This window comes from Apis dorsata, unplaced genomic scaffold, assembly GCF_000469605.1.
Source record: "Apis dorsata unplaced genomic scaffold, Apis dorsata 1.3 scaffold_88, whole genome shotgun sequence".
NCBI lineage: Eukaryota > Metazoa > Arthropoda > Insecta > Hymenoptera > Apidae > Apis > Apis dorsata.
The window spans coordinates 1,591,425-1,604,523 of record NW_006263386.1 but is presented as its reverse complement, the minus strand read 5'-3'; the positions used below and the strand labels follow the sequence as shown (position 1 = coordinate 1,604,523).

General features: G+C 24.2%; 1 protein-coding gene across 1 annotated transcript in view; it reads left to right on the top strand.

Annotated features, from left to right (window-relative positions):
• Positions 1-11,192: 11,192 nt before the first annotated feature.
• The window catches only part of LOC116185043, a gene marked incomplete at its 3' end in the record, with an annotated part of 126,527 nt that continues 124,620 nt past the window's right edge, over positions 11,193-13,099 (top strand). Inside the window, exon 1 of the mRNA XM_031508524.1 lies at positions 11,193-11,350. Within this exon, the coding sequence (XP_031364384.1) occupies positions 11,310-11,350 (41 nt within the window). The remainder of the gene's footprint in view (positions 11,351-13,099) is intronic.

Below are 13,099 nucleotides of genomic sequence, written 5' to 3'. Positions count from 1 at the left end.
TTTTTTTTTGTCTGTCGCCTGTCTCTACATCTATCGATTTTGATAAAATTTTAAGCACGTATATGATTGACATATATTTACAAAATTGTATTGTTTAACTTCTCTTTATAGATTCTTAGATAAAAAAATTGTAAAAAGTGATCTTTATTATTTTCTTCACAATTCTGATCAATTGCAATTTTTTCAAAAATTTTTTTACACGTTATTTGGTAAATTAATGCTTTTTTTTTTAAAAAAACGTCAATTTTGTTGTCATCAAAATGAAAATAATGATTTTAAAAAGTGTAAAAAATCTTTTTTTCAATATTGTTTTTGGTTCTCGTGATGATTATTCAGATTTAATGAATTACATATTAATAATTTGAAAAGAAAGCTTCTCAAGAGAATGAGAATTGAACAAGAAATTTTTATCTACGAAACTTTGTTTGTGAATTCATTTTTAATTGAACATAAAAGGTGTACAGAAATACATAATTCTAATTATAATTTAGTATAATTTACCAATTTTAAAGTTTTAATTAATATTTGCAGCATATATTTTTTTAAAAAAAATGATAGAATTTTTTTGGTTACTTTTTATCTAGGATTCAAAGACATATTTTTATTATCCAATTATACAATAATTAATAATTAATAATATTATTGAATACATAAGTTTTAAGCTATCTGTAAGAAAAGATTCGATAAATATTTATTGAAACTTTACAGACTATAAAATTATACGAAACATTTCCTCAAATTTTCGAATAATTTTTATAAGAAGTTTAGATTATTAATCGTTGCTGTAATAAGAAAAATCGATAATTATGAGAAAGGGATTAATCAACTCGCAATCGTTTCGTGATAATGCTAAACAAAACAATCAGCTGACTTGTAAGTTATTATTGCAAGTTATCCACTTGTAGAATTTCACTTGTTTCCTTATCAAAGTTGTTACTATTACGTGAGAGAATACATTAGAACTTTGACTAACTTTATAACTTTGTAATTTTGTAACTTGTAACTTGTGTAATATAACTTTTAATTTGAAAATAATTCCTTATAAAGATTTTAATCAAATGAACAATCTTTTTCCAGTTAATCGATTTATGCAATATGCAAATTATAAAATTATAATTATTGTGTACAACTTTGTGCTAATTTATTCAATATATATCTATCTATAAAATTTATTAATTAATTACAATAATAGATTATAATATTATTAATAAAATTTCTTTTTTTGAAAAATGTCTTGCGAATATATTATCCTATGGAAAATAAATATATATACATATATAAATCCTATTCTGTATAGAATATAGATAATTTTGTATACTATAGATGCATATACATAGAATAATATAGTCATTAAAACTTTATAGAACATATTAAATAATATTTCCGGTTTTGAACTTTGTTCTATACAAAATAGTATTTATTCAAGAGGCATTGTTATTTGAACCAGTTAGGCTGTTCTGTCTTTATATGCACTTTTGTTTTTGCATCGACCTTGTTTTTGCGGAAAGACAGAGGCTAAATCTAATCTTCGTTTATGTGCCGTGACAAAAAAACGTGCATTACGACTTGAAAAGCTTGCGGCAAGTGTAAGCCGTGCCTTTGCACATGGAAAAGAAATAAAGGTAACAAGTTAACGATAACAGACCGTCAAATTGCTGGTAATCGACTAATTTCGTTATCACGAGTACGATGGGTACGATAGATTTTAATTTTTTTTTTGTTATTTTATGACTCGTTTAATTGCATATAGAGAAAAGTGTTGCGCAAAAAATGGAAAAAAATGAAGGAAAAATTTTCTTTTATGTGGTTGTATTTTTATTACCTTATGCGAGTGTATAAAAAAAAGAAAAATAAATAAAGTCGAAACATCCTTTTTATAGTTGTATTTTTATTACTGTTATACGAGTGTGTAAAATTTTAACACTCTGTATGAAGTAAATTGAAGGGAATGAGAAAAGAGAGTAGTAAGACATTAAATTGGTATATCTGTGAAATGTCTTTTGAGTTAGAGTTTAATGAGTTAATGCCATCACATTTATGTTTGCTTTATACTGTTGATCAAAAGTATTAAGTATTAAGTATCAAAATTATATATCAACAAAAGAATAGAACAATTTAAAATCTATTTTTGATAATTTTTTATTTTATTTAATTTATTATTTTATTTATTATTTTATTTAATAGTTATATTTTAGTGATTTGAAAATAGAATGTGAATGAAAAAGGAATAATATCAGAAAAATTATATTATATTTCTTTCTACTATATTTAGATTTTGTAATTCATAAATTGTTTTAAAATTGCATTTAAAGATTTATTGAATTCTAAATTTGATCATTTTTATAAGAATAGATATCTATCTAATATATTAATAAATAATGACAAATTATTTTGATTAAATACATAATATTTAAAAAAGAACTACAAATAAATAATTTTATTTGAGAAAAGGGAATTTTATTACAAACAATTAATAAATTTATTTATGACTTGATTTCTCTTCCATTAAATTTGCAAAATCATTTTGATTTCAAGTTTATTTTCCATCTCAAAATGTGTTGTCTGAAAAAATATTGTCGATACTTTCAGTGCTATACTCATTCAATACGGGAATTTGTTACAGAACGAATCACTTTTTTTATGTTTATTTGAGTCATCGTGAAAGATGTTTCTATTTTATTCAATTTATGTTAGACAGTCATGTTACATTATTTATTGAAATTAATTTCAAGTGAGTTAAAATTCATTTTTATCGATGAGAATTATATTTAGAGAGGTCAGAATATGCGGCCTGAAAACGCACGATTTCGTATCATGTGTATTTTTATACGTTCTTACCACAGTAGACTTGTGTCTACAACTGAATATTAAATTTCACTTAGAGATTTGGTATCTATTCACTTTTTCTTGAAATTAGATTTTTCCCAAGTAATTTATGTTAAATAATTCCTTTTACACCCTGTTTGCGTCGAGTATAGATATTTAAATAAATCTTTCAATATTTATAATTTCAAAAATTAATTTTTATTGTTTTTATAATTTCAAAAAATTATACTTTTATTTATATATCTCGAAAAATAAATATTTTTAAATTTAGAACAGAAAGAGAGAATTGAAAGATATCACTTGTTCATTTTATTTTATTTGAATAGAGATTTTCTTTTATTGAAAAAAAAAAATATTACTATGAAAAATGATTTCAGTTGTATTAGTTTGTAAAATATTAATCGTACGTTTTGTTTTATTCGAATGAAAGAGAAAGTGAAAAATGATTTCCTTGTATTGCACATTAAAACAAAAATAAATTCTGATAAAGTTATTAAATTGTTATCGAAGAATATTTTCAATTTTGTTATATTTTCAAAAATACTATTCTCGTTTATTCTATTTTATTCGAATAAAAAATTACTCCATGATGTATATAGGAAAACAAAACACACGAAAAACATTTTCATTTGAGAAAATATCGTAGTTTAGAAAATATTACTGACATTTTTCATTCTATCTTTAAAAAAAAAAAAAAAAGAAATAGAAAAAGAAAATGATTCTCTCGTATTTCGAATCAAAAAAATGTATTGTTATGAAAAATATTTTCATTTTTGCTGTAATTCGGAAAATATTACCGATTCATTCTACTTTTTTTTTTTATTTAAATTAAAAATGAAAAAGAAAATAATTCTCTTGCGTTGCGTGCTAAAAAAAAAAAAAATACAAATTATTACGTAGAATATTTTCATGTCATTATAGTTTGAAAAATTGAGGTATTTATTTTTTTTTCTTTCAAATAAAAGAAATAAAAAATAAATAAATAAATAAATAAATAAATAAAAAGAGAAAGAAAATAAGGAGAAACCAATATCTAACTTGTTACGAAACGAATATCAATACAGTAGAATCTTTCATATTAATAAGAGAATCTTTCATATTATAAGAATTCAGATAATAAAACAATAACTTATTTCATATTTCATTTCAAAAAAAATTCATTAAAGATCAAAACAATTGGCATATTTCAATTTATAAATATCATGTGTTTTTAGATACTAAATAACATATTTTTAACATAAGAAACATTATGATTATAATTTTGTCAATATATTTATATTTATTTTATTCATTCTTTTTTCATCTTCATATTTTTTAATGTTTTCGTATTATTTTTTTAATTAGAAATATTAAAAATATGATTTCTTGCTATTATGATATATTGTTAATCATAACATTATACACTATTAGTTTTGTATTAATTGATCACGTTTCTCAATTAAATAAAGAAGAGGATATATGTATAATAAAATTTTATTCATGAACTTTACTGCACTTAAAGTCATTAGTAGTGAATGAAAAATAATTGAAATAAATATTCAGTTTAATGATTTTTTCCAATTTTCCAATTTTCCAATTTTACAATATTTATAATTAAAACAAATTTCAATTAGATGGAAAAATATATTTTTATTTATTTTTGTATAAAATGAAGAGAAATTGAAATCTAATACAAATTTAATATAATTTAACATAAATTAAATGTGTTGATCTACTGATCTAGATTTGTAATCTATAAAATACTCGAGATATAGGATTTTTCTTCGTTTGAAAAAGAAATAATATTCTAATTATCTTTTTCATTCATTAAAACTCATTTTCAGTTTTTATATTTAATAGAAATATGAATAGGTTCATATAAGAATATTCGTGAATGTTTAAAATTGTTTAAAAGTTAAAAAACAACAAAAATACAATCTTTTTCATTTTTTTTTGATTGAAATCTTTTTATTATCAAAATTAAAAGATTAAATAATCAATAGTATGGTAAAGAATGGATTAAACTTGTATTTCATTGATTCTCATTGAAAATTCTACAGAAAGACTACATCTCTGTAATAAATATTATATATCTCGTTAAATTATAATCTCCTTAAATAATCCAACGTTCGATCAACAAAACATTCCAATATTAATCTTTAATTACTTCTTATTATAATTTCAAAAACATTGTTATTTCAAACCAAAGGATCGAATTCAAAAAATCTATCGAGATAAAGAAAACAAAAAAAAAAAAAAATAAATTAGGCATAAAGTTTGTATTATTGTTCTTCATCTATACCAATATAGGAAACAAGCATGCAAAAAGTCGAGAATTTGTATCCGTATATCCACCTTTTTCTGCTCGTCCTTATCCGTGGTAAACAAAAGGGAAGGTCTGGAATGCGTCGTACCTTGACGCAGATGATCCATTCGTGGTTCAATTGGAGTACAAAAGGCACGTTTACGGACAATACGTATCACCGTATGGCTCGGAATGGCTTCGCCCTTTTGATAGGCTCGCTCCTAAGTACTACTAAACTCACTGTCACTGATATCTTTCTCCGTTGACAATGGTTACCCTCCACACTGAGGCTTGAATTACGATGTTGCCAATGGATAGAACGGATAAATGCCACCCGATCTTTCATCCCTCTTTTCCCACGTGTTCTGATAAAAAAAAAAAAGGATCGTTGAATGCAGGGAAATATGTAAGATATAATTCTCAGGTGCATTTAAATTTTCGTATATATAGTCTTGTCTGGGATAGAAAATCTTTTCTCAAAAGTCGTGGTGGGAATAGTGGTAGGATCAAGTTTGATACGTTATAAATCCTACGATGATTCACATCGTACAAATGATTCACTTAACTAATATATAATTTATTTATATATATATAATTTATTCGTTGTGTTTATTTTTATAGATATTTGAAATATTTGATCATCAAGTTCGTTTTCAATTTTGAAATGCAAGTAGTTGCAAGTTTCGAAAATTTATTTAATAGATCGTGGATTTTTATGCATACATTTTTAAATGAACAATATGTGTGAAAATATTATGTTGGTTCTATAGAATAATTTTTTTAATTTGTAAATTAATTTTTGCAGATAAAGAATGTATAATGTAACTTCTTTTATATGAACAAAATTTTAATAAAATAAGTTTGCCTATTATTCTAATTTATTATTTGGAGTCACATATTATTATAAATGAACGTTTTTATATAACTGTAGTATAATTGAAAATGTTTTTTATCTATTATTTGTAATATATGATATTACAAATTATTATATATTTTAGAGTTAAGTTTAAAATTGTGAAACTCTTTCATATGAACATGAGCTCTTACTAATTAAAGTAGGAAGAATCAAAAAGATTAATCTTTTATAATGCATTTATTATGCATTTCTAATAATAAAATATTTGGAGTTTTTTCTATAATAATTTTAAAAATATTATATTTATTCGAGATTATTATTTAAATGAATTTTCAAATATTAAATTTTTAATTCGAAATTTTAATGCGATGTGTTATTATAGGAAAATTAAACATAAATATTTTAAATTTTAAATTGGAATTTAACTTATCTTCCCTATAATTATAATTTTTATATTATCGTTGCAATAAATTAACAACCTGATTACACTGCTTATTTCTTAACAAATTCATACAAAATGAAGTATTAATATTGTTATAATATAAAAAGGATTTTAATAAAAATATAATTATGCATAATAATAATATAACACAATAATATAGCATTATAAAATAAGAAGCATACATTAAAACATACATATAAAAAACAAAATTATATATTTATAGGAATATTTATGAGGATATTAATATATTTTAATATTAATATATCTCTGTAGAGTCAATTTTAAAGATCAAAATATAAAAATTATAATTAAGTTTAAATCCTTAATTTAGAGTTATTCTCTATTTTCATCTTCATTTAACTTCAATTATATAACTTAAATAATATATAAGCCTCATACCAACTTTATTTTCGTTTCTATTTATTTTCGTTTCTAGATTCAATCCTAATATATTAAACATATATACAATTTTTAAAAACACGTTGAGAATATATAAAAATTTAAAAAGACTTAAATCAGAATTAGAATCAGAATCCATTCCCTAGCGATAAGTAGAACGTTGCCAGCATATAGCATACCCTAACAATAATTGTTTGTTATTAAATCAATCGGTACTACTAATTGACATTTAAACCAATCTCCCGCCCATATTTCTTGCACCACTTATAAATAGGTGATCGTGTAATTACTCCTTGAGTTTGTATCTCCACGATAATTTTCAATCGTTCGACCAATCGTAGAATATATAAATTATACAGAGAGAATCTACATCTCTGATAATAGACAAAGTATTTTTAATTCCTAGTAAAACGTTTATTATTTACGCTAACTTCAAAGGCAACACTGATGTCTCTGTTCTCTAACAATGGCAACCCTCGAAGCGGTTTGAATTACAGCATCGGCAACCGGTTGGAGTGGATAAATGGTACCCGATCCCGGTTGGCACGTGATGCAAAGTAGGGTCAAGAAGCCGAGTATCTAGACAAAACTAAGGCGTACCGAGTTAATAGTGCAACGACCCTTCCTCGTTGTAACGTGTACGGTTAAATTGCTTCACCTGGGAGGAAAAAATTGGAGCGATCGTTCCCTCGAGTGATCCTCGAGTGTTTTTTTTTTAATTTCGTTGATTCTTTATGAGCAGAATTTTTTTCCTTGCTCGCGAGGAGGAAGAGTTTTAATTGATGATAATTTTTAAATTTGAAAATTTGGAAGTTAATGATCGTTATAAATAAATTGATGTAGTAGAAAATTAATAAGATGCAATAGAAAATTATATTTTATATAAATAGAATTTATTTTATTTTGAAATTATATATTTTTCTTTTCATATTTTGCATGAAAGATATAAATATTACGAGTAAATTTAATTATTATTTTAAATAAAAATCTTGGTCACAATATAATATCGAAAAATGTTAGATAATTTGATAAAGTATTTTGTTAATTTTAAGAAATTATAATTTATGATATTAATATTAATTGACTTTTATTAAAATAGAAATGTAATTATTCGTGGATAATACGAAAAGTTGATATTTCTAGTGTTAAGAATAACATAAAATAATAAAATGAAGAAATAAAAAAAAGATAAAACTTAAGATAATTTTATTCGCAAAAATGTCAATACGAGTTAAATAGAAAGCAATCAATTCTATCAAAATTAATTATCTGATTTTTCAAAAATTATATTTAATCAGTTTAAATTCTAATTAAATATAAATTTTTATAATCATTTTTAACCCTTTTATACACAATATTTAATAAAAAAATATTAATATTAAATAAAAGATTCATAAAAGCAAAATATTATTGTTTCTTAAATCTTTCTAATATTTTGTATAATATCGAAGATGAATTCTGATACACTTTGTACTAACAATGCATTTTTATCCAGGAAGAAACCACTTCTGAAGTCGGTGGGCAGTGTAGTTGTGTACCAGAGTGTCTTATTTCGCGGTTGTGAACTCATCGCAACGTGTAGAAATCATCTGAAGTAATCATCACATTTTTGTGCTCTGCGAAATAATAACTAGGTAAGTATCTTAAGGACGTTGTATCATCTGTCTAATAATGTCAGATATCTTAATATTTCATTAACAATATGATTTGATGCAATTGGAACCGGAAAGATGTAATTATAATGCCCGGTAATTTTAACCCTTTTGAGATTAATAGAACGACAAAATTTTTTTTTAAGGATCAGAAAATTGTTATAATTTTTCTAACATTCTAAGATAATAATTTAATAGTTTTTTAGTTTTGATTTAAAATTTAATTCTTTTTTTTTAATTATTGTAAATTATTGAATTATTAATTCAAATTCATGATAAATTATTTAAATTTTATTATTTAATAGCCATCTCAAAATTAGTTTTAAATTGTTAGTCATCTGCATGCTAGAAATATGATTCTTGTACAGATTATGAATAAGTTTATAATTTAACGTAATTCGTGGAAATTTATATTAACATGTTTTCAAAACAATTTCTAAATATAATTAAGAAAATTTAAAAAATTTTAAAAGAAAATAAATTATTTTTATTTTTTAAATCGTCCACTTTTGAAATTTGGCTATTTATTTGTATATATGCATTTTACATTAAAATTTTTTTTCATATTATTATAATATTCGTTGCTAAAAAGAAATATCTGTCTTAAAAGGGTTAAATAATTTCGAGAAATATATTGAACGTATTAAAATCACGAGAATAACGATTATATAATTAATATCTAATACAAAAAATATAAAAATTTTAATTTTTTAAAAAGAAAGAAAGTAAAATATTTTTGTAGATGGAAAGAATATGATGTTAGAAATATTGATTCAAGATCGACGAAGAAACTATTTTAATTTTTCGCTTGAAATTAACGATTCTGCATTAGTGAAAACTGAACAAGGATCAATCAATCTTTGACTTAGAATTTTTCCTCAGATCCGCGGTGAGACCACAAGTCTAGTATTACTTGTTCGATCTGGCATAAAATGTCTTCCGGTAATATCGTGTTTCAAACACGCATTAGCCATCTAGTCATAATCATTATATACTATCTGAAATAGCATTGAAACTAATATTAAAAATATTTTTATTAAATATCGATTTTTTCGTCCAAGTTTTGAATCAAACTTTTCGTTTATTGCTTTCAAATAAAGATGAAAAACAGATGATAAATAACTTTTACAATAGAATTGATTGAATCTTCAAGATGAAATCTTCCTTATATATTAGAAAAAATCTTTGTGTTAAAAATTATTTTCTGAAATTTCTATTTTATTCGAAAAATGATTATGTGAATATGAAATTCAAAAATATTATTTGTATAAATTTCAAAGGATTAACATTCTGCTATAATATTATGTCAATCGTATTGTTAAAAAATATTTTTATTTGAAATTAAATACATAGTTTCGTCAAAAAAATATCGTAATATTTTTCATTTAATTTTTTACAAAACTTCATGGACTTGTCAATTATATATATTTTTGAAAATTTAATTTATTAAGATCTTATTGATAAGGATAATTTTAAAAGAATATCTTATTTACTATTTTTAAAAGTCTATTTTATGACTTTATAGATTGAATTCCTTTTATATTATATTACAATTAAAATCATTTTTTTTTTAACCATAATTTATTATTTATTATTTTTTCACCATTTTAAAAAAAAATTGTACGATTTATCCTGCAAATATATATCAAATATATATCAGAGAAAATAAAAATTACAATTCTCGCTATATACCGTATAATAACGTTTCTCTTGTAAGCATTAATCTTGAAAGAAATTAAGAACGATTTATAAATCGGAGAATTTTTCTTCAACAGAAAATTATTTTCAATTCAAATAAAAACGATTGTAAGTGAGACTGTATTGCTTTCTATTTCTCGAATGGAGGTCGCGAAATTTTTGCGAGTTTCTTCAACACGCAGAGGATTCTCGTGGATTCGAGTTTTTTTTTTTTTCTTTTGCTTTTTGAGACAAGGATATTAGTACGATAATACGTTCTATAAATGCTCCCAGAGAGAATAACCGCGTCATAAACTTATAATGACAAGTCACGCGATGTTTGCTCTGGTCTTTTTTTTCATTCTATGTGTGTATTCTATGTTGCTATTTCCTGTTGGCACAGCATTCTTTAAATTAAATTAATTTGAAATACTATTTTCTCCTGTTTTAATGAGACACTCTAAATTGCTTAGTATAAAATACTAACCATTCATTACAAATTAATTTAAAATATACATTTGTAATTTTAACTAGAAGTTTAAAAAATACCACGTCACCTCGTGACAAAAATATTTACTTTTATCTATCCAAAATTCTATTTATATAAATCTACACATACACACATCTCTCGAAATCCTTCTGTGAAACATGTATTCACATATTTTCACATATACACTCGTTGTATCTAACTATTCGTTATGGAATCATTGCGACATTTAACGAGACACTACTTTTGCCTTATCCGATGACGACAACGAGGGGGTGAAATATTCCAGCGTTTCCCAAAGCCTTGACAAACACTCGATATTCGACACATCCGGATCTTAGTCGCAATTTAACGAATGGCGTCATTCATTCGTTCGCAAGTAGGGGAATCATACGGGCTCGTTCCTTCGTTCTTCCATCCCTGTTCCTCCGCGTCGTGCACACGCTCTTCCTCCTTTTCTCTTTACACCGCTCTCTCCCAATGGTTCAACATTATGCATCAGGCCAGGCAATATGCCGCTGTTTAATATGTGGGCCATTTCAGTACGTTCAGTTCTTCTATGCGTGGATCAGGCATAGGCTACACTTTAAGGCGGAACTATCCCCGAGTAAAAAACAACGCGAGCGCGAAACAATGACCGTGGTCGCGTCGAAACGCGACAGACCGAGGGTTTTCCTGTGGTGTCGATGGCTATTGTGTCGCCTTTGCTACAATCTGCTCGGCCTCGGTGAGTGTGTCATCCGTTTGTTCCATTTTTTTTTTTTTTATGCCGCGCTACTTGTGCCGGCATATCGAGGATTCCACGATCAAAACGCTTTTAAGGGACACGTGTACGTGTTTGAGTTGGAATTATTCTAAAAAAAAAAAATTAATATCTTCAGTGGTGTTATTTTATTTTACTTGAATGAATGTTTTTCATGTCTTGTGATGTTCCTGAAGTGGTTCATTTTTAAAAGTAATAGGATATTTCGTCTCAAAATAAAAATTAAATTCAATTGTATCGTAATATTATATTAAATTATATAATATTAATAAAATATAATAAATTATATAAAATATATAATATTATTGAATTAATATTCATTGGTAAAAGAAATTTATCTTATTCGTTAAGAAAGGGATTAAACGATATGTTGGTTAGAATGTTTTATTTTATGAGAAAGAATTTAACTAGGAAAAAGAATACGAGACAAAAAGTTTGTGGAATGTTTTTTGTTTTCCGATATCGATAATATTCTATTCTATTATATATAATATAATTTCAGCTATTCTTTCCTATTGAGCCATGTTACTGATAGTGTTCCCTATTATTACTTCAAATTTTACGATTACACGATTTATAGCTCATATGGCGGTGATAATTTTTGTATATATTTTGTGTATTCAGTATTATATTCTATCTGTTTAAAAACAATCATGATAGAAGATAACAAGATAAAATTATTGCAATTAGAATTTGTAAGAGAAAAGTACAATGTAACAAGTATAATAATAATATAATAGTAATTTATTTATAAATATATAGTATTATTCAATGTTTAGTTAATTTTAAATTGATATAAACGAAAAATATTTAATAAAATATTTAATTACTAGTTTAGAATCTAATAATTTCCTTTATTATTTAAATGTGTTCTTTTTTTTTTTATTACATTTTAAAGTTTCATCAAATTCTGTTTCTTTTTGTTTTTTGTATATGATACATCACTCAAATATGTAATCTTCAAAATGTTTTATTTTTTATCAGCTGCAATTGTCATTGCATCGTATAGTTTCTGTGATAAGATAAGGCTTTGTAATAAGCTTCATTTCGTATTAATAATAGTATAAATGTTTTTGTTAGAGGAAAAGCGAAACGTAATATTTCGAGTTACACAAAAAACAAATATAAAATCAGATCTCAAATATCATTACAACATCCATTATTCGAACTCTTTATCACTCGAATATTCCATTATCGGAATGTTTTATTATCCCTATAATATGTTTCATATTATGTGTGTATATTCTTTACACAGAATTTATTTATTGCTGTTATTTATATTATTGTATTTATTCCTTCTATCAAAAATATCAAAGCTAACAGTCAAAACAAAATCTCTCTCTGTATTTCAATATGAATATTTACATCGGAATCGTTCACGGAAGTATAATAATTTCATGGAAATGGAAACGGATAGGGTTACTAGGTTGGAGCAAAATGTGAAAATATTAAAAGAATGAAAAAACATTATTTTAAATTTTAAATTTCTATGAAAAATAATACGTATTCTCTAAAGAGTACGATTTCATTATAATTTGACACATCAAACATTATGAATTATAGATTTTTATATAATTTTATATTAAATGGAATAATTAAATAACTTGTAATTTGTGAAATTTTGCAAAATTTTATTAATAATATTGATCCATAATTGCAAAAGAAAGTTTAAGAATGCGAAATTTGAAATTTTTCAAAAACCGTTAATGGAAT